The sequence below is a fragment of the Artemia sp. Qi Xiang Cuo genome, chromosome 2, assembly GCF_049724085.1.
Source record: "Artemia sp. Qi Xiang Cuo chromosome 2, ASM4972408v1, whole genome shotgun sequence".
Taxonomy (NCBI): Eukaryota; Metazoa; Arthropoda; class Branchiopoda; order Anostraca; family Artemiidae; genus Artemia; species Artemia sp. Qi Xiang Cuo.
This window is the reverse complement of record NC_142795.1, coordinates 70,477,005-70,503,016: the sequence shown is the minus strand read 5'-3', so window position 1 is coordinate 70,503,016 and position 26,012 is coordinate 70,477,005. Positions and strand designations below refer to the sequence as shown.

Sequence of the window (26,012 nt, the reverse complement as noted above, 5' to 3'; positions counted from 1 at the left end):
AATTAAACGTAAACTGTTTATAGTTTTCTCTTGTAACTAATTTTTAGTCCACTGGTGTTAGTTCGATTCTAGCACTTCTACATGAGAAATCCAGTGCAATAGAATTTTCACTGCTGAGGCCGAGCCACCAAGGCCAACATAGCTGTGGACGCTCCTCCTCCACCAAATAAGTTCGAAACTTCTATGCTCTCTTTCATTTGGATCAATTTTCTTTTATTCCGTCCTTATGCCCTCTTCATACCCTATTCCAGGTTACCCCATTCATACAGCTTTCCGTTTGGCCTCCCAAAGATGGCGAAAAAGTAATATTTTTAAAAACCTACCATCCTTCCTTCGTGAAACTTCCTTCGTTTATTACGTTCCATTTCTATGTTTACAGAAGAATTTGTTACCTCGAGAGCTATCAGGTAATTTAAACCAATCAAAGGAATACGCAAAAAAAGTAAATAGCCATCTTCGGCAGGCAGGAACGGAGGATTCTCGCAGGAAAATTAACACAATATAGAAAACTCGACACCTTAGCTGGTGGCAGAAAAAGAAAAAGCGCTTGAAGGTCGCAAAAACTTATGTCTGTCTTTTATCATTCAATTAAACGTCAACTGTTTATAGTTTTCTCTTGCAACTAATTTTTAGTCCACTGGTGTTAGTTCGGTTCTAGCACTTCCACATGAGAAATCCGGTGAAATAGAATTTTTCTAATGGAAAATATAAAATAAATAAAGGACTATCCAATTAGAAACTCCAAATTTTTATTAGTCGCTAGATTACTAAAAGTTATGTAAATAAATAAATCCTTGAGCAGGAGAACTTGAAAGTCCAATGTAAATTTTACTTATAATAATTTGATTTATATTTTACTTACGATAATTTGATAAAACACAAGCCTTGTAAAACCTTCAGTAAGAATATTTTTTAAAGAAAAACTGATGTGAACCCAGTGAAAAGTTAGCATTTAATTGCTTCAGTGGCTAGGGAGAAAACACCAAACTGTATAAAATAAGGTAAGATATATTCTCCTATAAAAACAAAAATAGTTCAACAAATACAAGGCACTGATCCCCACAAAGGAGCATATAACACACATGGCGTGTGTGTAAGTGTTTATCTTTGAGTCCGTTACATTTCGTTTTGCTTCAAGCCCTGCTAAAATGAAATCCAGGCTCAAAACTGTGCCTATTTTTATTTTAATTTAGAGGTTTTCATTTATTACGATTTTTAGTGCTTCGAAAATACGAGTGTTGATTGCTCACTATTATTATTTACTATTATTATTTTTTTAAACTTTTACTTTACTACTATTATTATCATTACTATTATTACTATACTATAACTATTATTATAAACTAAATATTTGGAGGGTTGTGTTTTTTTCTGTTCCCCTCTTTTGGCACAAACGAGCCTACATCTTGACCAAAAATTTCATTCTATTTTCATTCTTTATTTTATACATCCCATCATTTAATTAACAGCTTTAGGGTGAATGGAGAGATCATTTCATTCCAACCCACTGATTAGCCATTAAAGAGAAAGTGTTTCTTTCCGCAAAGCAGCGAGCTATGTTTACCTGGCATACCATCTAATAATATTCTTATTGCCTTGTTCTAGTCCGATCAATCTTTACTTGCTTACTTGCTTGTGGCGGGAATCCGGCGTTTCCACCTCGCCCGGCATCGATGATCTTGGAGACCTTCTTGGACCATGTTGAGCGATCTTCTGCCAGCTGCTCTGCAAAAGCAAGCCACTGAGTTGACCCTCTGTGTCCGAACTTTCTGAATCCCCCGATAGGTTCAAAGTCTGATTTGGCCAGGTTCCACCAGTTTTTCCTCTGTCCTCCTTGACGTCTCTTCCAGGAGCTAATAGGCTCGACTAGAAGTATTTGGCGAGGCAAGTATTCTGGCGGCCTCCGTAAAACATGACCCAACCATTTCAAACGGCGTTCTTTAATAGTGAGCGCAACATCTCTCTGAATATTGCACATTCGACGTAGATCTGCGCTGGAGATACGGTCACGCAGCTGTATTCAGAGAATTCTTCGCATACAGGTATGCTCAAACACCTTCAGCGTATTCTCATGCTGTAGTTTTACCGACCATGTTTCGCATCCGTAAAGGAGAACGGTGCGGACTAGTGCCATGTAGATTCAAACTTTCGTTCAGACACTGACTTCGCGGCGATTCCATAAGGGTTTCCGCAGGGAGGCAAAGACTGTCTGCGCTTTCTGTATTCTCTGTTGGATATCAGCGTCGGAGGATCCGTCAATGCATATATGGGAGCCTAAGTATGTAAAACAGTTGATTTTCTCCAGCTGAACTTGATTGACAGTTAGTGTGAATGGTCCTGTGTCGTGGTTAATAGCCATGAATTTCGTTTTCTCTGTGCTGACTTTCAAGCCGATCAGGTCTGCCCAGGCCACCACGTTGTCAAGCATATTTTAAGCTTCTGCGGGGTCTGACAGGAGGCCAACATCATCCGCATAATCGAGGTCAGTCAGTGAAAGATTCTGTCCGATCTGAACTCCAGGATAGGACAACAGTGCATTTTCAAGCACCCAATCGACGCAATAATTGAACAGAGTCAGAGAGAGGACACACCCTTGTTTTACTCTGAACTCAACCAGGAATTCATCAGTTTCTTCACCATAGACTCGAACTCGGCTCACTGACGCGTCATAGTATGCCTTCATCAGTTCAACAAACTTCAGCGGTATTCCGTCGTTCTCAAGGATCTTCCAAAGTTTCTGGCGAGTGACAGAGTCGAAGGCGGCAATGAAGTCCAGGAACATCAAGATCAGGGGTAGAATGTACCTTTCAAACTGCTGGATAATGAGGCGAAAGACGAAGATATTATCAGTACAGCCTCTACCTGGCCGAAAGCCGGCTTGATTTTCTCGGGTTCTTTCCTCCCTTGCCCCTTTGAAGCGGTTCAAGAGTATGATCCCGAATATTTTGACCGCAATGTCTATAAGACTTATTCCGCGGTAATTTTTGCATTTGGTTTTATCTCCTTTCTTATAGAAAGGGAGAATGACTGATGTCTTCCAATCTTTTGGGAAAGAATTGGTCCTCAAAACTTCTTCGAGAATGCCATGGAGCTGTTCAGCAGTGACCTCAGGCCATTGTTTGTACACTTCCGGGGGGAGGCCGTCTTCACCTGGGGCCTTGTGGTTCTTCAGGGTCTTGATCGCTTTTAGTATTTCGGCTCTGGTCGGTGTATCCAGCTCGACGTCGTAGGGTTCTTTAGAAATGGCAGGTGGGAAAGCATCAGGAGCGGATGATGGGGATGGGTTTAAGAGGATCTGAAAGTGATCCTTCCATCTTGCTAAACGCTCCTTCTGACAGCTGATGATTTTTCCTGATCTGTCTTTGACTATTTCTGAGACAGCAGCTTTCTCACCAACGGACTCTTTCAGGATCTGGTAAAGCTTGCTGGTATCATGTGAGCGTGCTGCTTTCTCTAACGACACGGTAGCATCTTCCCACATTTGGCGGCGGTCCAGACGAACAGAGCGTTTTACCTGTCTGCGCAGCACTTTTGTTTCTTCTTTAGGACCGCTCATCTTTTGTCTTCGCTCACCGACTATTGACAGGGTCCTAGCAGTAATCCAGTGTTGTCGTTTGATTTTTGCTCGGCCTAGGATCTCATCAGCAGTCTCTGTCATCACTGTTTTAAAGGTCTCCCATCTCTTCTCGGGGGTTGGGTTTTCATCGGAACTAAGGGCGTCAAATTGGTTAGTGAGTTCCAAATTAAGGGCCTGTCAAACTTCTTTGTCTTGGAGCTTGCTAATGTCAAATCCTGCCTTGGGCTTGTTTTTCCTCTGAGTTGCAAGACATAGCGAAATTTATGCAACAACAAGCCTGTGGTCAGACCCAGACTGCGAGCCTGTGTCCGCGCCGTTGTAAGAGCGAGAGTCCTGTACGGATCTTCTCCAGCGCTGGCGTACGAGAATGAAGTCTATTTGAGCCTTAGTGACACCGTCATTTGAATGCCAAGTTAAAAGGTGGCTAGGTTTGTGCTGAAATATGGTATTGGTGACAACAAGGTGGTTCATCAAGGCGTAGTTTAACAACCTTTGCCCATTCTTGCATCTGTGACCTTGTCCAAATTTTCCCAGGACTTGTCTTGTGGTTTGGTCAGAGGGACCAACTCTTGCGTTGAAGTCTCCATCAACAATCAAGTAATCACGTGCGGCAACAGAAGAAGACAGCTGCTGTAGCTCGCCGTAGAAATCATCCTTGGTCGTATCAGCAGCGTCACGGGTGGGGGCATAGGTAGAAATTATCGAAACATTTGCGGGGTTTCCTTTTAGTCTGATTCTGGCAAGTCTACAGGAGACTGGTTCCCATTCTAGGAGAGCATTTCTGGTTCTTTGGTTCATGATGAAACAAACTCCGTGGGGTCCCGAATTATCCTCTACTCCGGAGTAGAAAAAATGGAATTGATGTAGCGTTTCAGGAGCTGTAATAACTATGGAGCCAGAACCTGAAATTCTGGTCTCGGATATGCAAAGTATGTCTATGTTGTACTTCTCCATCTCATGGACAATAAAAACTTGCGTGGCTTCTTGTTTGACGGATCTTACATTCCAGCATCCCACATTTATGCTATATTTTGCCTGTTTAATGACTGTAGTGGGTTTTCCTAGATTCATGGCATGAAAAGGATTTTTCGACTTCGCCGCCATATTCGAAGTCGCGTTACCTGCCGGGAACGCCGTAGTATGGTTGGCTTGTTTACTTCTTGACGCCCGCACCAATACAGGGGCCGCGTCGCTTGCCGGGGACGCCGTAGCCGTTACAACTTTTCTTCTAGGTCTCAGATCCATCGATGTTTCTTGGGAATAAAGTTGACCGCAAGGTCCCCAGTCTTGCGGGTCACCCGGAGCGCGTTGGCCACCAAATCGCTCGGCGTGGAGCTCAGTGGTGTTTACACCCTTCCACCGCCTTGAGGTGCGCTGACGGATTTCCTCTGCTGCCCAGGGACGGAAGATCGAGCCTCATTGCCTGTAACTACCATCACTGCCATGGAGGTATACAAGCTTAGCTTGACCTTTGATTCCCACCTGGAATAAGCAAGGGCTTCAATCTTTCCTGCTTGGTGAAACGTGAGCATTTTGTATTTTCATAAAATACAATTCGAATAAAAATTTACCAACTAGTTTGTAACAAGAAAATTATTTTGTCGTTGGTACTTTTTTGTATCAATTTAAATTGCATACATCTTTACCCTTGACAATCTGGATTCCAGATTCCGGTTGAGAGATTATCATGGAAAATTTTTGATAATCGAATTACCGAGCATTAAAAATTAGTAACCCTCCAAACCGTCGTTGACAATCCGAATATCAGCAATTGAACTTGCAAGGAAAATCACTGTTCTGTGTATATTGGAATTCGGAAACTAGCTTTGGATGTTTGAAATTGGTCATGGCACACTTAGTACAACTAAGAGATATGACATAAAATATCATGGCTCTGAAAAAAAAAAATCTTTTGTGATAGACTACCCAAGTATTATCAGACATGAAAATTAATAAGGGCATTCATCGCTCTGTTTAAAGCTTAATGTCAGTATTGATAGAAACAAAATAAACAAGTGCTCAATGGGTTAAAATAAACTTCTTGCTTTTTCACACATGTCCTGGCGAAAAAGCCTATTTCTTCATGGCTCTAAAATTTAGATTTTGTTTTTACAGTCTGACGTTCTAAAATCAACAATCTTGCCTAGAAGAAAAATTAATGGCTTGACAATCTAAACGAGAATTTGACGATAATTCTTTTTCCCCTTTGAGGGAGTCATGATAGGTGATTATTTATTAAAATGTGCCACTTAAATTTATTATGTATTGCGTGTTTTGTTTTAAATATGTGTCTCAAAAATGTGTATCATTTGTCACAAAACATGTATTATATGCATCGTGCACAATGTATTGTATTTGTATATGTATTGCGTATTATATGTGCTAAGAAATGTGTATTATTTATGTATTAAAAATGTGCCACTACTTTCCGTGAGAAAAGTTTTATATCTACTTTGTTAGATATAAAGCAGAAAGCGACAGAAAGAGACAGAAAAAGACAGAAAGAGACAGAAAAAGACAGAAGACAGAGTAAGAAATAGATAGACAGAAAGAGACAGAAAGAGAAAAATACAAAAAGATAAAAAAAAATACAAAAACAAGATAATTATCGTATTTCTTGAGCAAACTTAGGTAATTCTCTAAGAAAGAGTCAAGGTAACACAATACTTTTTTAATGTTTCTATTTTTCTAATGTTTCTAGTTCTAATATTTCAACGCGAGATGACAGTTATGTTATCATTCGATCGATGATATTCTGCCTTATTCATTAACCTAATTATCATACATTTTTGAAGTTTGCTTTGCATTTTTTTTCTAAATAGAAAAATACACTGAAAAGGTATGAAAAATATAAAGTAATAGGAAACTGATCCAATTTCTTAACCAAGTTTACATCATTCTCTAAAAAAAAATTCTAAGTACCACCATAATTCTGTTTTAAAGTTTTTAGTTTTCAAATGTTTCTATTTTTCCTATTTCAACATGAGATGACAATTTTGTTATGATTCGATAGATAATATTCAGCTTTGTCCGTCTCCCAAATTTTTTTTTGCATTTTCATTTTTTCTTAGATTTCAGAAAAATTACCAAAAAGAAAGAAAAACATACGGAAAAAGGAAAATGATCGAATTTCTGAAGTAAGTTTGGACCAATGTCTGAGAAAAATTCAAACTAATACCATAACTATGGCTCAGTGAATGGATAGATCTGAAACTGTATTATAGCTATCAAACTTGGATGTTTGTAGGGAACATATATTCTAAGCTAAAACGTGACAGAAGACGATAATTATTGTCAAGTCAAAACGTCCAAACGACCAAGAATTCCAGTTGGCATGTTATAGTATAAGCAAAATGCTGTGGTATCTTCTAGAATATTCTTGGATTTTAAAAAAGAAGTAGAAAAGAAACTCATTGAAAAGGGATGGGAAAAATACATTTCTACCAGTGCATATACAAGAGGCTTTAAGACTCACGCAATCTTTTAAGGTCGAGAAACGAAATTATTCTGCTCAAACCTGATCATTGATCAGAAACAGAAGCAGACAGAATATTTCGCCTATTTGATCCGATATGAGAAATCTGATAGAACTTCTATCAGAGCAGCATTGTAGAATTATTTTCGAAGAATGGACAAAACGAAAGAAGAAGAAGAAACAAAGGATGATTTAAAATCAGTAATCTATTTCCAACGTAAGCCAGTAATTTGTCCAACCTGGGTTGAAAGAGTAATGATAAAAGAAAAGAAACTTGCTTATTTCTAATTGCAGCTGATTCAATGCCATCTATTCAATATTCAAGTTTAAAAAGAATCTCCTGTGATGAATGAAAATGAGTGGGTTTATTAACAAGCAGTTCTACGAAATTCTTTTAATTGCAATTGAGTTTCTCGCATAAAAATAATTGTGATGGAATCGGAATTGTCTCGTATCTTGCAATTAATTTGCCAATTAAAAAACAATTATGTATTTGCAGCAGGACCAGGCATTTTCCTGTTTCACCTGGAGTCTGAAATTCAGATGTTGCATGGGACTTCGTTTAACCATCAACTCACCAGGTTCAAGGTGGCTGAGCTTGCAGAGTCGCGTCATTAGCCCCCATACCTAGCCAAAGGACACCAAGACTCGAACCACCCGTCCCGAAGAACATGGGATTGCAATTCCAGCGCCCCATCCCCTCGAATAGGGTGAATCCGACCAAGCTTGAGAAGCTTCCAGGAGTGTTGTAGAGTTCGTGCTATTACGATAAGAAAGCCGATCGACCAGTTAGATTTTTTCTTTCACCGGGTGGCAACCCTGGTTAGACGTCAGAATCAGCAAAAAGAGGTAAGACAAGAGCCGATTCTTTCCTAACTGCGACCCGTGTTGCAACAAAGAACAGAATAAACCTCGACCTAATGTGTATAAAGAGATTTTCTGGAGATTTTCTTCCAGAAAATCTCATTTTTGTGATTACAATTTCAAGCATATTACTAAATTTTTTCAGTACATTTTATCACTTTTAACTGAAACATAATAATATATATAATATATAGTAATAATATATATAAATAAAATTAAAAAATCTTTTAATCAAACTGTATTTGCTTTAAAAAATTAAAAACCAAAAATCAAATTGTCCGTGCTCGAAAATAGCTAGTTTCACAAATGAATTGACCAATTCAAGCATCCCCTGAATTGCACAACCCAAATTATAAAAAAAGGAAGGACAAAAGATCGATTTTTTTATTTCATTGTTATTGCTTTCAAGCTAAGACAGGTTTCCAAAAGTGGAATAATTTCGTCGAAATCCTAGAGGGACGGGGAGGGGGCAAAGCTGGACCCGATTTTCCCAAGTCAAGTGAAAATCATAGGCAGCGCGCTAGCGCTGCCTAAGTAAAGAACGATGTGGATACAATGTGTTGTTTTTTTGTTTTTTTCTCCATACCCTGGCATATCGTATCAAAGAAAGTGCCGTAGAAACTTCAAAAAGGGCTCATTCGATTGGAAATTGGAGTGGCTAATGCCCTTTTTAATAGTCGAAAATGATTGAAGGGCAACTAGCCCCCCCGCGCCCATCATTCCCCCAAATACGTCCAATCAAAATTTTTAGATAGCCATTTTGTTCAGCGCAGTTAATTTCCAGATAGAAAATATCTTTTTGAGGAGGACACTCCCCACAACCCACGGGGCAAGGGTTTTAAGCTATGCCCTGAGGGCATATGAGGTTTTTTATACAAGGCGTTGTCGTAGAAACTTCAAAATAGGGTTCATTCAATTGGAAATTCAAAGGGCTAGTGCCCTTTTTAATAGTCGAAAGCGATTGGAGGGCACCTAGCCCCCCCCCACGCCCATCATTCCTCTACATGCATCTACTAAAAATTTTGAGATAGCCATTTTGTTAAGCATGGTTGATATCCTGATGGAAACTATCTTTTTGAGGAGGACACTCCCCCACAACCCTCGGCGAAAGGGGTTTAAGTTATGCCCTGGGGGCATATATTAGGTTTTTATAGAAGGCGTTGTCGTAGAAGCTTCAAAAAAGGCTCATTCGAATGGAAATTCAAAAGGCTAGTGCACTTTTTAGTAGTCAAAAGTGATTGGAGGACAACTAGCCCCCCCACGCCCATCATTCCCCCAAACACATCCAAGCAAAAATTTTAGAGATTGACATTTTGTGCAGCGTAGATGATTTACAGACAGAAAATTTGTTTTTAAGGATGACACTCCCCCACGACTCTCAGGACAAGGGTTGTAAGCTATGCCCTGGGGGCATACAAGTTTTTTATATAAGGGGTTGTATTTTAAACTTCAAAAATGGCTATTTTTTGTTTAAATTAAACGCGATTATACCCTTCTTAACATTCTAACTTTTTTTGTTTGCAGTAAGCCCCCCCCCCCTCACGCCCTTAATTTCCCCCAAAATATCAAATCAAAATTTTGAAATGACTATTTTTTCTAGCGTACTTGATTTCCGGACATAAAATATGTTTTTGAGGAGGAAACTCCCCCACATCCCTCAGGACAAGGGTTTTAAGTTATGCCCTGGGGGCATATAAGGTTTTTATAGAAGGCGTTGTCGTAGAAACTTCAATAAGAGCTCATTCGACTGGAAATTCAAAGGGCTAGTGCCCTTTTTAATAGTCGAAATTGTTTGGAGGACAACTAGCCCCCCCCCCACACCCATCATTCCCCCAAACACATCCACTAAAATTTTTGAGATAGCCATTTTGTTCAGGGTCGTTGATTTCCAGAGAGAAAACATATTTTTAAGGAGGAAACTCACCCACAACCCTCAGGTCAAGGTTTATAAGTTATGCCCTGGGGGCACATAAGGTTTTTATTAAAATCTTTGTCGTAGAAACTTGAAAAATGGCTCATTCGATTTGAAATTCAAAGGACTAGTACCCTTTTTAATAGTTAAAAGTGATAAAATAGTTAAACTCTCGCCCATCTTTTCCCAAAACACATCAAATCAAAATTTTTAGATAGCCATTTTATTCAACGTAGTTAAAAGTTTTGGAAATTAGGTCTTTAAGGATGACAACCCCTCCCACCCTACAGCCTTCAGGGCAAGGGTTGTAATTTAGGCCCTGGGGGCATATAAAGTTCTTATTGAAAGCGTTGTCGTACAAACTTCAAAAGAGCATATTCAGTTGGAAATTGAAAGGGCTAGTGTCTTTTTTAATAGTTGAAAGTGATTGGATAGCGACTAACGCCCCTCTCACGCCCACCATTTTCCTAAACACATCCAATCAAAATTTTGAAATAGCCATTTCGTTCAACGTAGTTGAAAGTTCTGGAAATTAGGTCTTTGAGGATGATAACCCCCTCAAAGCCCTCAGTGCAAGGGTTGTAAGTAATGCCCTGCGGACATATAAGGTCTTTATAGAAAGTTGTTGTATATGATTCGTAGAATAGATTTTAGTCTTCCTCAAATCAAATTTTCATATGTTTAAAAACTAAATGTTGACTTAAGATTAAATCAAAATGCACTGTGATAATGCTAATTCCCAATAAGGCATCTCAGCAGTATCCCAAGAACGACTGAGGGTATTATGTTCAAACATTCGGGGCTACTTCTGCTCTTAAAATTTAACCATATCCAAATAGCGTAAGTGTATCCAAGCTATCAAAGAAAGTAAACAGATTTTTTTGCGACCAAAATTTGAGCTTTACTGAAAAAATACAAATGAATGTGCATTGTCAGTTTAATATGTATATACTGATATTTAGCAATTAAAATGTTAATATTATTTGATTTATTAAAGTTATAAAAGTAAAAACATTTATATTTTTTCAGTAAAGTACAAATTTTGTTCTGGCCTTGGGAAGGCATAGGGATTTTGCACCCAACTTATGTCAATTCCTGCTGATCTTTAGTTTGACTCGGCTACATATTGCAATTTCAGTTCGTTTTGGGTTTCATTTATTTATCAATGCTGATTTGTAGTATTTTCACGTTTGGTAGATTATTTGATTTTAGTTTTGCTCATTTTTTGTTTAATGGAGTTCTTTAATTTTCTTTGAAAAGCTTATTTTGTGGAAAAAGTTTTGTAATTAATGAAAGTAAAAACTGAAAAAATGAGCCACATAGTACCATAAAGGCAAAGATATTTTACAAAAAACTGATCCTTTTCTGTGGATGCTTGAATTATGTAAACTAATCTTAGTTTTGACAAAACTTTTGAAAACACTACATTTAAGCTGGGAAGGCAACACAACCCCCTCCCCCTGCCACATAACAAGTTACGCCCCCGGTTTCCGATCGTATTCAGCTATGTTATGAATGAGTATTACCCAGTACCAGTCTTTTGTTATCATTACTAATAACATTTAAATATCGAGGATCCAAAGATGCAGACTTGATTTTCAAAAAAGAAACATCAATACGGGGATTGCTTGAATCCGCATTTGATATTATCACGTAACACGTATACACCTTGGCCATGCAAAATCGTAACTCACTATATTCATTTTATTGACCATTATATAATAGTAAGGGAAAATTTAAGGGAAATGGGAACTTCTTGGGAGGGTGTAAAGAGGGAAATTTTTAAACAAATTGCGATGGTCTATGAGCGTGCGTAGCTGTGATGGCCTAAGTCGACTTGGTGCTGTAGAGATTTGTTAGTAGTAGTAGTAGTAGCAGCATAATACCCTGTTGATGATTATCAGATAACTTATCATATCGTTATCATTACTGCACTATTGATAGTAATTTATCGCTAAAAGACAGCAGAAATACTAGTATGCTGTTAATTTACCGTCAAGTAATGGTAGAAGAGCAAAAATAAAAATATTTAACCCGAAAAGGGGAAAAAATAAACAAAGAGAACTAATACATAAATAGTTTTAATTTAAAAACTTTTAAAAAATAATACCAACAAATTTACCATTAAGTTTATGAATTACCGTTGAGTAAAAGACGTGACGTTAATCACGTTAAGTCATACGGCTTAAGTGATAAGACACGTTAAGTCACGTTAAGTGATAATACAACGTAGTGTAATAGCAGAAGAGTGAAAATTCAAGTATTTTGTATTAATAATTGCAATACCATCTATTTGTGTTCGATGTGACAAAAAATGCACAGCTTAAAAAGAAGAAAGCAAAACAATGAGCACTGGTATACAATTAATTTTATTGAAAAACTTAAAAACAAATAATACCAAAAATTTACCGTTAAGTGATACCATCAAGTGATAATTTACCGTTAAGTGACAACGGTAAATTTCATAAGAGATAACAGACTTTAAAGCAAGGCTATACCAAACAATTTATGTTAAGTAATAACTAATAACGTTGAGTGATAATTTACCGTTAGGTGATAATATGCCATTATCTAACTGTAGAGAAGCGAAAATTGAAATGTTTTATTTTAAGGATGGCATTACCATGTATTTGTGTTCGATATAATAAAAGATATATATCTATACACCATTAAGTGATAATTTTCCATTAAGTGACAGCTATACCAAACAATTTACATCGTTATGTTTTTCTTAATGTTTTTACTTAAGTAAAAACATTAAGTGAAAATTTATCGCTAATTAATAATATTCCATTATGCAATTGTAGAGGAGCGAAAATTCAAATATTTTATTTTAATGATTGCAATACCATATACTTGTGCTCGATATAATAAAAGTTATATATCTAAAAACTGGGCCCCGAATATGACACATATGCAGCTGCAACATTGCAACGTTAAAAATACCAACGCTGAGAGAACAGAGATTCCATCTCATGTGCAAATTTGGACAGTCGCTCCTCACAAGTGACAAACACAGTAGGTTGTTGCCTCCTCTTAAGCCAATACTCGACACACGAACAGGCTCGAGCCAATAAGATGCAGAATGAATCGATTCAGCAATTCTTTCATTCCGTTTTATTCAAGTGTCATTAATCATGCTTAGTTTTTTTTTCCTCTTTTTCCTATGTTCTAAGAGATTGCATAATTTAGTTGAGGATTTTGCTAATACTATGAAAGCTGTTCTAAATAAATAAAATGTTGAATCTTTAAACAAGGGAAAAAACAAATTACTGTTGATTTGCATTTGACATGATTAAAAAATCATAACTAAAAAAGGGGAAAAAACAAAGAAAGCTTGTATATAATTATTTTTATTTAAAAAAAAAAAAAACTTTGAAGAAGAATAAAACAAAAAATCACTGCCAGTTTAATTATATTATAAAATAATCTTCAATTTCAATTTAACGAAGTAAAATGATTTTAGTACACATAATGTTTCACTTTGTTTAACAGGGTTTATGGTTAATTTTATGTTTATTGGCTAAAGATACGATGGATGCAAGAATAGGGAAACAAGTTCGAACGGGGAATGAAAGGGAAATGCAAGACCGTCTTTCACTGAAGTTGAGATCCTCTCTGACGTTTTCAACACCTCATTTTAAAGATGGAAAATAAATTAAAAATTGTCTCGTTTACCTTTTTTTCTTTAATATCAAATAAAGGGTATTACTAATTTATAGATCTGGCTAACAACAACCCGTGCCATACGAATAGAAAATTCCCTAGTGTCACATTTTGTAATTTCCTCGTACACAAAGTAAATAATACGAATAATACTTCTTACAGACATGAAGATAGATAGAAATTGATTGAAAATCAAAAACCCAAACACATCCAATCAAAATTTTGAGATAGCCATTTTGTTCAACGTAATTTAAAGATTTGGAAGTTAAGTCATTGAGGATGATAACCCCCCCCCCCCACAGCCCTCAGGGCAACGTTTATAAATTATTCCCAGGGGGCCGTTAAGGTTTTTATAGAAAGCGTTGTCGTAGAAATTTAAAAAAGGGTTTATTCAATTGGAAGTTGAAAGGGCTAGTGCCCTTTTAAATAATCGAAAGTGATTGGACGGCAACTAACACCCCTTCCACGCCCACTATTTCCCCAAACACATCCAATCAAAATTTTGAGATAGCCATTTTGTTCAACGCAGTTGAAGGTTCTGGAAATTATACCTTTGAGTAAGACACTCCCCCCAAAGTCTTCTGGGCAAGGGTTATAAGTTATGCCCTGGGGTATATAAGGTTTTTATTGAAATCTTTGTCGTAGAAACTTGAAAAAGGGCTTATTCGATTGGAAATTCAAAGGGCTAGTGCCCTTTTTAATAGTCAAAAGTGATTTGAGGGCAATTAACCCCCTCTCACGCCCACCTTTTCCCCAAACACATCCAATCAAATTTTTTAGATAGCATTTTATTCAACGTAGTTGAAACTTTTGAAAATTAGGTGTTTAAGGATGACCCCCCCCCCCTCCACAGCCCTCAGGGTAAGGGCTGTAAGTTTTACTTTGGGGGCATATAAGGTTTTTTATAGGAAGCGAGGTTGTAGAAACTTCAAAAAGGGCTCATTCAATTGAAAACTGAAAGGGCTAGTGCCTTTTTTAATAGTCGAAAGTGATTGAAGGGCAATTAACCCTCCTCTCACGCCCACAATTTCCCCAAACACAACAATCAAAATTTGACATACCCATTTTGTTCAACGTCCCTTGCCCTCAGGGCAAGGGTTGTAAGATATGCCCTGGGGGCATACAAGGTTTTTATAGAAAGTTTTGTCATAGAAGCTTCAAAAAGGGCTCATTTGATTCGAAATTGAAAGGGATAGTGCCCTTTTTAATAGTCGAAAGTGAATGGCGAGCAACTAAACCCTCTCTCACGCCCACCATTTCCCCAAATACATTCAATCAAAGTTTAGAGATAGCCATTTTGTTCAACGTAGTTAAAAGTTCTGGAAATTATGTATTTGACGATGAAAAACCCCCCAGAGCCCCCAAGGCAAAGTTTGTAAGTTTTGTCCTTGGGGCATATAAGGTTTTTATAGATAGCGTTGTCATAGAAACTTCAAAAGGTGTTCATTCAATTGGAAATTGAGAGGGCTAATGCCCTTCTTCATAGTTGAAAGTGATTGGAGGGTAACTAACCTCCCTCTCACACCCACCATTCCCTAAACACATCCAATCAAAATTTTCAGATAACCATTTTGTTCAACGTAGTTGAAAGTTCTGGAAATTAGAATTGGAATCGGAGGACGAATATCCCCCCCCTCTCACGCCAATCATTTCCCCCAAACACTTCCGATCAACATTTTTATACTAGCCATTTTTTACAGGTAGTTTAAGAGTCCAAAAATTACATCTTTGAGTGTGACGACCCCCCCCCCCCCGGCATGTTGCCATTTTTAATACTCGAAAGTAATCGGAGGGAGAATCCCCCCCCCCCCCACACCCATCATTTCCCAAACATTTCCGATCAACATTTTGATATATCCATGTCGTTCAAAGTAGTTAAAAGTTCTGGAAATTAGATCTTTGAGAATGATACCCCCCCCCCACAGCCCTCAGGGCAAGGGTCGTAAGTTATGCCTTTCGGGCATATAAACTTTTATAGAAAGTTTTGTTGTAAAAGCTTCATTCGATTAGAAATTGAGAGGACTAGTACCTTTTTATTAGTCGAAAAGTGATCAGAGGGCAAATTCCCCCCTCCCCCGCCCATCATTTCCCGAAACACTTCCAATCAAAATTTGAGATAGCCATTTTATAAAAACTGTTTTAAATGTTTTCATTTTATCACTTTAAGAAATCAAAAATTAATTAAGATTTTAAGGAATAAATATCAGCATATGTATGTTAAACTGACAATGCCCATTTTTTTCAGTGAATTCATTTGAATTTTTTTCAGTAAAGTACAAATTATATTCTGGCTTTTAGAAAGCATAGGGGTTCAGAACCCTACTCATATTAATTTCTGCTCGTTCTGAGTTTGACTCTGCTATTTATTTTAATTTCTGTTTGTTTTGGGTTGCATTTATTTATTGATGCTGATTTGTGGTAATTGTATGCTTGGTAGATTGTTTGATTCTATTTTTGTTCATTTTGGGTTTAATGGAGTTCATTACTTTTTTTGAAAAACTTATTTTGTGGAAAAAGTTTTTTAATTAATACTAGTGAAGAGGACGAGTTGCAGGTTCATGAACCCCTTTTAAATGAACCAGGTCAGATTTTTTTTTTTTCTGAGAACGAATGTGAGTATGTTTTCCCTATTACGAAAAGTAGGGATAGGTCTCGGAAAATGAATAAATGGGAAAGGAATTTACTAGATTTTTTTTAAAAGGATGGGCTATTAATTATGAATAGGAGGTTGGGAGGAGATTTTGATATGGATGATTTTACTCGTCATAGTGAGTTTGTCCCAACTTTAATTGATTATATTTTATGTAGTTTTACTCTTTGGCCCCAGGCGGTCGACCGCAGGGTCTTAGAGCTGGTTGGATCTGACCATTTGCCAGTGAGTATTAATCTGAGAGCGTGTATTCGACGGCCTGAAAGGGGGAATGAAAGGTCTACGTGTGAGGAAAGGATCCGTAAACAGTTTGGATAGCCAAGGAGAAAGAAGAGTTGGTTAAAATAGAACTAGAAAGTGAGGAATTTCAGAATCATTGCCATTCGATTTTGAATTTTTCAGAACCAGCTGAATTTCATCAAACTATTTCGGTAATTAAAGATAGAATTTATGATAGAATCAAGCATTTATCTCAGGATAGGAAACATCCGGCCGGAAAAAATGAGAGTTTTTTCGATTAGGCATGTAGGCAGAAAAGGGAAAAGGTGATTAGAGTTTTCAGGTTACTTAAAGCAACAGACCCATTGGATCAGGAAACGAATTTGCACAGGAAACGAATTTCCTAAGGAAATTTCCTAAGGAAACAGGAAACGAATTTCCTAAATATAGGAAATTAGGGTCAGATTATAATAGGGTTAAAAAAGTTAAAAAGAGAGAGAGGCATATGAAAATTAACGAGGAAATTAAGAGAGCTTATAGTGTGAATAACCCTAGAGAGTTTTGGTCGGTAATTAAATGTTCAATTCAAGGCGCGGAAATACGAGGAGATGTCCCAGCAGTTGAGATGTGGCCAGATTATTTTGAAAATAGGGAGTCAGAATATGTCAGGGCGAACGAATCGAATGCTTCAGAGGATAGAGAGTTAGGTCTAGGGACGGTAACATATCCTTTAAGACAGAATGATTACGATTTAATTAACCCTGTATCTCAACAAGAAATTTGGGATCAGTTGAAAAAGATGAATGGTAAATCGTGTTCAGGAACAGATGGTATCAAACAGTTAGTGTAACGAACAGTAAGTAAGGAGCGACCCAGCTCAATGGTAAACGAAAATCTAAAAAACGAAATTTTGATACCAATAGATACATCAAAAGAATCAGATTTTAATTCTGATTTCAAATAAATAGGTTTCATCAAGTTTAGTCTTGCCTATCAAAAGTTACGCGCCTGAGAAAATTTGGCTGATTTTCGAAAAAAGGGGGAAAGACCCCCTAAAAGTTATTGAACCTTAATGAAATTCCCATCATCATATTCAGCGTATCAGAGAACCCTACTGTAAAGTTTCAAGCTCCTATCTACAAAAATGTGGAATTTTCTATTTTTTGCCAGAAGAAAGATCACGGATGCGTGTTTCTTTGTTTTTTTTTTTTTGTTTTTTTTTCCAGGGGTAATCGTATTGACCCAGTGGTCCTAGAATATCGTAGGAGGGCTAATGGAACGGAAATTAATAGTTCTAGTGCCCTTTTTAAGTGACCAAAAAAAATGGACGGGCAACTAGGCCCCCTCCCACGCTCATTTTTTTCTCAAAGTCACCCAATTAAAATTTTGAGATGGCCATTTTTTTCAGCATAGTCGAAAATCTAATAAATATGTCTTTTTAGGATGACTTAATCCCCCACAGTTCCCAGGGGAAGGGCTGCAAGTTATGAACTTTGCCCATTGCTTACATATTGTATTGTTTATTGGGAAGTATACAGACATTTACAGGAAGGATTTTTTTCTGGTGGGGGGGCTGGAGGAGGGGGTTACTCGGGAGAATCTTTCCGTGGAGGATGTTTCTTTGGGGTAAGGGACATTTCTATGAAGGGGGCTCCGGATTTCCAAGCATCATTTAAAAAACGATCAGAAATTAAATTTATAAAAAAACAAGTTTTTTCAACTGAAAGTAAGAATCAACATTAGAACTTAAAATGAACAGAAATTATTACGTATATGAAGGTGTTCGCCCCCAAGTCAATATCTCACTCTTTACGCTACAGTTTTTTTTTTTTTTAGTGCTTTCAAAAGAGCTATCTATTCCAATTAAACGGCCTTTGTGATTAAGGGGTTTGTGAATTAATTTTTTTTTTTACTTTTAACGCAAAGAGCGTGGTATTGACTAAGGGGAGAACCCCCTCATAGACGTAATAACATATACGTAATAAAAAAAAAATAATTAAAAAAACAAGCGATAGGGCTCAATAGCAATCGAAACTTTTAAAAACGAAATTTTGATGTCAATAAATGTATCAAAAGAATGGGCTTATAATACTGATTCTAAATATATAAATTTTATTGAGTTTAGTATTACTCAACAAAGGTTAAGGGCCTGAGAAAATTTGCCTGATTTTTAAAGAGGGGGGAAACATCCCCTACAACTTAAAGAAATTTAATGAAAATCACAGCTTCCGATGCAGCGTATCAAAAAAACTTATTACATAGATTTCAAGCTCATATCTGCAAAAATAGGCAACTTTGTATTTTTTGTCAGAAGAAAAATATACGAATATAGAAGTTCGTTACGTAAGTTAATTTGTAAATTACGTCAGAACCAAATTTAGAGACAGCCATGTAGCAAAAGAAAAGTAAAATTTTTATGCAAATTTTGTTTACTTATTCAATGACGGTGAGCCAAAATCAAAGCTGCATTAACTAAAAAACGATCAGAAATTAAATAAATAAAAACAAGTTTTTTAAACTGAAAGTAAGGAGCGACATTAAAACTTAAAACGAACAGAAAGTATTACGTATATGAAAGGGGCTGTCCCCTCCTCAACGCCACGCTCTTTAACCTAAAGTTTGACTCTGTCTCGCAACTTTATTTTTTAAAACAATGAAAAACTTTAGCGTAAAGAGCGAGGCGTTGAGGAGGGGACAGCCCCTTTCATATACGGAATAATTTCTGTTCGTTTGAAGTTTTAGTGTCGCTCCTTACTTTCAGTTTAAAAAACTTGTTTTTTTTTATTTAATATCTACAAAGGCCCTGAGGTTAGGAAGGACAACTTCTAACCGGTCAACATACCCATGTTGACCGCAAATTTCTCGTTTGTAGTAGAGAAAGCTTGTTGGCCTCGCTCATGGGACATTTATGTAGCAGTGCCTCTTTTTAAGAAAGGTAATAGGAAGTTACACAAAAACTTTAGGTCTATCTTTATGAGAAATGTGGTAAGTAAATTGTTCTGTAAGGTTCTGGAATTTAGGCTAAGAGATTGGTTAGATAAGGAGGAATTACTTAGCCCGATACAAGAGGGATTCAGATCGACATTCATCACTGTTGACCATATTTTTACTTCAGATGTACTGAGAAGGAAATAAGCTAGAGGGAAAAATGGTTGGTTATTCGTAGTCTTTTTAGACCTGAAAGTACTTCTGATTCTGTAAACAGGAGGTTATTAATTGAAATTCTGTTATTAAATAGGCTTGCCGTCTTGCTTTGTGGCAATAATGGCAGATATGTATCGGAGGTGAAATTTGTTGTGAAGGCTGTGGGAAATTTTTATAGGTTGGTTGCGTCTCACGTGGGAGTGAAATAAGGATATACTTTATCTCCTAAGATTTTCTCCTTATTTGTTAATTATTTAGATAGTTCTATGAGAAATAATGGAGGCCCTTATGTATCTTTGGATTGACTTAGGTTATTATGTATGTTGTTCGTGGATGACAGCTCTAATGGTAGATAGTAGAGACTATTTTCAGAATCAATTATATATAATGAAAAACTATTTAGAAAAGAAGGATTTAGAGTTGAACGCTAAGAAATTAGAACTACTAGTATTTAGGAGTAAAGGAGATGTTGATTCAGAGGTTCAATTTATTTTTGGAGGAAAGGTGTTAAAGGTTAAAGAAGAATTTGTTTATTTGGGTGTTATGTTTAGTACATTAAGGGGAATATCTAGGCATGTAAAAGATTGTAATTTAAGGGGTAATAGGCTAATAAATATGCTTTTGAGAGGTAATTTAGGTTAGCTAGCTGATATGAGGATCCAGAAAAGAGTTTTCCGGACAAAAGTAGCTTCTAGTCTACATTGGGGCTCTGAGGTTTGGGATTTGCTAAAGCAGCTAAGCTAGAAGTGGTTCAGCCAAGATATTTTAAGAGAATTTTAGGCTTGAAGGATTCATTTAGTTCAGTGGTACTGAAAGGAGATTTGGGGCTTTTCTCTTTAAGGAGTGTTATATTGGTTAGAATGGTAAAATTATGGGGGAAGATAATTAGGCTACCTAGAGTTCGGCTTCTTCAGTCAGCTTATTTGGAGAGCTTGAAAGACGGTAGACGGGATTCATGGCTAAATCAGGTCAAGAAAATACTGGACCTTTGTGGCCTTTCAGAGATGTGGAATGAAGGAAAAAACCCTATGGATGAAACCGTGTCAGTATGGAAGGAAGTCAAGCGAATCCTAAATGACCAAGAAATCCAAGAGTGGCAAGCCCATAAGGACCAATCTATGTCTTTTAAGCTTTACTCCCACACTAAAGACTGCTGGGGGGAGGATGTTTATTTTAATTTGGGTTGAATAGAGAGAAATTGAAGAATTTGTTGTTGGTAAGAGGGGATAGTTTGGATTTAGGCGAGAGAAGGAAATTTTTTGGAAAGTTTAGGCTGGCGGCTGACCCTTATTTTTGCCCAATGTGTGGATGTGTGAATCAGAACTTATTTCATTTTGTATCCGAGTGTGAAGAGCTGTCTGAGTTGCGGAACGAATGTCTTGGACGAGTGTTTGGGAGTGAATGCTGGTTAATGGACCGGATGCCTGAGAGGAACGCATGTGCTATTAAACAGTAGTGTAAGTTTCTTCGTTTAGGGATTAAACATAGAGAAACATGTTTGAGGGGATAGCTTGTTACGGTTTTTTAAGATTTGAATTTTATTATGATTAGTGTTTGTTGGTTAAAATGTTGAACCTTGGTGTGTTTCTCTTTTTGTCGTTTTGTTGTTCTTTTTTCTTTTTTTGATTTTGAATGTGTAAAGTTGTATTTTGTTCCTGAGCTTTGTTTGTAGACTGTATTATGTGTTGCTATGGCCAACTAGCTTTTTGCAATAAATCTAATCTTATCTATGACCAAAATGCAGAAAAAAAATAATTCTGCTTACAAAATTACTATTACAAAATTATTACTTAGGAAAACAAGCATTAAGGGTAAATTAAAGCTTTGTAATATATGCATATGCAATCCGGTATTGTAAAATGTTGCCCGACAAAAGTAAATATAAAACATTAATTCCCTCCAGAATCTAAAATCGTGTATCCCTTGGCAATAACAAAGCCTCAATTAGCACCTGCCTTATGAGGTCAGTATCAAAACCACTAGGAAAATCACAAGACTTAACATTCAAACTGTTTTCCCCAAAGCAAAATAATGAATGCTGTCAAGTAACCCAGTCTAACTCCAGTTTTTAATTTGCAAAGTATCTGATGGAACTGCCAACATGGACAACTAACTCTTTTCTGCAGAAAATATATACGATTGGTAAACCCATCTGGGATTATTGAGAAGCGCATTCGTGATATTTCTACTGAATATCAAGAGTCTTCCCATTTTTGGTCTTTTCTGTTTGTCCCCTGTTTGTAGTTGTCAAAGTATTTTTTTTTATTTCTATTGTTTCTTTTTTGTTTTTCTTGATTTTTTTTCTGGGGTCAACCCAGTTTTTTTTATGACAGGTCATAAATAATGATGACAATGACGAATTCAGTCAACTATTTCCTAATTTGGTCCAAGATTGCTATATTGCTTATATCACAGGTAGTTTAAGTTTTTATTTTACTTTTTATCTCCGATAAGAACAGTTATATTGCCTGTGACACTAGTATTTTCAACCCCATTAGCGCCAAAGCACAAACCGTTCCAGCTGGTTCTAGCTTAAAGTAGTATTTTATTAGTATGTGGACTTACTTCGACAATAGAGCTCCCCTTCTCTTTCACAAAGCGTTATGGATTCGAGTCTTTTTGAACAGCCACTGCAAACAAAACAGGAGATATGCCACGCCTTTCCACCTCCCATCATTTTCTCTGCCATGTACACAGCTTTTCCTGGATTAGAAAGAATTTCAATGATACAAGACTATTATAAACAGAAAATACTTGGCTTCTTTAAAGATAATAAAAACGACAAAAAACGTTTCTGGAAGAAAAATATAAAATAAGAAATCGTATTCCAAGGTGTTATAAAATGTTCTTCGTAACTTCTCAATTTATAACTTTTCATACGGCGGTGCAAGTGACCTCTATACTATAACTTTTTCAATCAGACTATAATTGACGGCAACGTCGCCCGAAAACTTATATCTACCACTCCAATCTCATTACAATCCTGCACTTTGCATGAATTCTACAGAAATTTGGGCACAAATTGAGTTCAAATCTTTCGGACAATTTTGTGGCTGTGCGTGTTGTTTTTTTTTGGCATAAAATCACCACCTTTTTCTCCGATATAAAAGCACTATGGAAAAACATGTAATGTAGTCAACTTGAAGTGAGCGTGATTAAAAAACCTCGTTATAAGTATGAAAAGTATTTTATTTATAGTATGATCACTAAAATTTATTATTATGAAGCATGAAAGATTGAACAGTATTTTACTAAAAGTGTGATCTACTAAAAACTTGTGCAAAGTATAGCACAATCAAATTTCTGCCATGAATACATTGGCAAATGTCAGCCAAAATCTGGAAATTTCTTTGAAACTTTGAAATTTTACGAGGATTATTTCATTCTTGTAAACCAAATACTATTACTCGACGCTTAATTACAATTTTTTACTTTCCTAGTATTCATTAAACCCTTTATAGAATAAAAAAAAACAAAAAAAACGTAAGGATGCGAGCCATGGGGCTGACTCTTAGCTTCATTTCGTAAAATTTCACTCTGAAGAAAATTCAATCGCAGAAATACAAAGCATTCTGAAGTTGTGTGAACATTCAGAAGGGTGTTCGTTGTTTTTGACTAATGGGCAAGACAGATACAGCCTTTTCTTCCGGATCTTTAGCGAAGCATGCATGCAAACGACATGCTGACTTTTTCATGGAAAAGGCTGCGGTTTATTGGCAAATATTTCAAATTTGCAAAATAGAAATGAAAAGATTAGCACACGAAGCCATTGATAAGCCTGTTAAGTGAAAACGGATGAGCCTATGCCTCGATAGAAAGTATTTCCACGAATCATATTTTAAAAATATTTATTTTTGTATAGTCAAATTCCCAAACATCAGAATAAAGATCGTTCTATCAAAAGCAGGCGTAGATAGATTTATAACTCTAATAGATACCAGATAACATAGAAAAAGCATAGACGATACACGAACCAGCAAATAGCCGCCACGCATCTACCATGAATGGTGGCAATAATGTTAACCAGTTTAGAGAAGCGGATCTCACACAAACTGTTGACCTGGAACGACATCAGGCCACTGTTGGCCTGGAAAAACACAAAAACCTGTCAATGCACATGCTGTCTGCACCCTTTTATGGACTGATACAACTATGCATATAATAAGCCTCTGTTGATTGATTACGATCGTTCTTAGCTTGGGAAATGGTGAGTGTATCAAGCCCTTAAATCAATATTACTTAGACCTGGACCTAAAAAATCACCTACTTTTGATTGGAATTGCTCACTACTGACATTTACACCCTCCCAACCAATTAAATAAAACCGACCCCAATGGCTCAGTTTTCCTATTTGTACACTTAACAGTAAGTTTTCGCGCGTTTAGTTATCATCTATGATATGCATTTCATAGTTGCGGAAGTTCTGTTATTAAAGCGTTCGGATCCCTTTAACTAGATGAATATTGCAGCAACAGACAAATATCTTAGTTCAAGAGACTGAAGAGGGCTTATGGTATTTTCACTAGTTTCTTAAATAAGAAGAATAGACTTGGTGCCATTTCAGTTTAAGTAGCCTATTTTACAAAATCCTGACACGGATCATCTTCAATTCAAATTTCTGTGAATCATGTTAATTAGAAGACGCTAATTAATTAAACAAGAAACCTTAAACGATCACTTCAGAAAATTTTAAAGTTATTTTTTGTTTGATAGCAAAGTATAGGCTCGTAAATTAAGTTTGAACTGATTCAGTTTTTATAAAATGGATACATCCACTCAGGATAATACACATTAATTTGTTTAGGGTGGCGGGTAAACATTTCAGAATGGTGTATAGAACAAATAAGAAAGACGAGTGTTTGAAAAACCGGAAAATTATGTGAAATATCTTAAAAATCTCAAGACTTGAGAATACCTGAGTGCGGGAATGGCTCATTAGTTCTCGGCTTATATTTATCTGTTCTTTTGCTTTTGTTGGATACACTGTATTGATTCGTTGCGTACGTTGCATAGATAAAATCCACGAAAAAGATACCAGGTTACTGTAGGGTAGGTATATGCTAGGCCACATGCTCTATATGGTATTAAGCATTGCGCAAAATACTCAGCTGAAGATTAAGACGTCAGTCCAATAGATGCCAAAAAGGCTGGATTAACAATAAGAACATGTTTTTAAATTATTTTTCTTTCATCTCATTGAATCGCCTTGTTTTACCTCACTTTTTATCAGTCAGGATCAGTAATGAAGTAAGGATGCTGGGACTGTTTTGAAAAATTTTTAATTTTTGGTTTTATTGGTTGCATTGTTGTTGTGAGTCGTTTTTCTTTAATTTATTTTTTTCTTGCTGAGGACTGCCCTTGGTCATAGGGCCAAAATATTCATTCAAATTATCTTCACTGTCTTGCAAAAAGATTTGGCACTGGCCAAAATTAAAAAGGTCCGAAATTTTTTTACCATCATGTAAATCGGATCCTCTTTGCCTTACGTCAGCCTTAGTTGGGGAGGGGATGATAGTCTAGAGATTTACGGGAATTGTGACAAAATCTCCTAAAATCTTTTAGGGCTTTTTCACAGGTGGGCCAAGACGGTGGTCAGCAGGGTGATGTGACGGAAGAGTATTCGACATTGCGTGAAGAGTATTTACTAATAATAGCTGAGGGCGGTTACACGATTTAAAATTATTTACAGCGGGAAAGGGGGGGGGGATTATCAAAAAGGCAAAAACGGGTTATTGTGAATAAATTATACGGAATTACATGCAAAACTGTACAAATCCAACAATTTAAGCAAGCTAGGCCTGTATGGACCTTGTAGAGAGAAATTTTGATTCAGCAATTGTGAAGAAAAATAACATGTTATAGGATCTTTGGATCCAAAGATTCATATTCGTGGCTACGATTAATACTTTATAATGCTAAATCAATTCGTGCTTCAGACATAGATATATTACCGGGTGCATTCAGATATTTTTCTTATAAAAGCCTTAGCAGCTAAGGTTAGTCATTTCATGCCATCAGAGGTATTCGACTTATTTTTATATACTATGCCTCGATGGCGATAATTCAGCTATTTATGCTTAAAGCAACAATAGTAAAAGGAAGGGGTATCCCCCTGCAGTGAGTGCACTTTACTTTTAGGTGGTTTCCCTTTCAATTTACACGAATCTATCGAGCAGAAAAATGTTATTAAAATTCGCGCACAAATCAGTCCAGCGAAAAAAGGAAAAAAAAACGATTAAAAATCTAGGCAGTCCCCCCCCCCCTCAATTACCCGGATCTGCCTCTGAACCAAAATTTGATTGAGGAAATACTTCGACTATATTTATCCAAATGAAATACTCCCACTTATAAACGAAGGTTACTTATACAAACGAAAACAGTGACCACGTATAATATTTTAGCTTATTATTGGGCGGGAGTTTATTAAAAAAAACAACTTACAAATTATAGCCAAACCCTATTACCGCCACCATATTAGCTTCTTCATGACGTCTTCCCATTAAAA

At 36.6% G+C, this 26,012-nt stretch overlaps 1 protein-coding gene across 4 annotated transcripts in view; it reads right to left on the bottom strand.

The window, feature by feature from the left end:
* LOC148955565 (cysteine and glycine-rich protein 1-like) overlaps positions 1 to 26,012 on the bottom strand; it is a 121,666-nt gene that overhangs the window by 39,879 nt on the left and 55,775 nt on the right. For all 4 annotated transcript variants that reach the window (XM_089102859.1, XM_089102851.1, XM_089102868.1 and 1 more), the window contains exon 5: positions 22,073 to 22,210. In XM_089102859.1, coding sequence (XP_088958985.1) covers positions 22,073 to 22,210 — 138 coding nt within the window. The remainder of the gene's footprint in view (positions 1 to 22,072; positions 22,211 to 26,012) is intronic.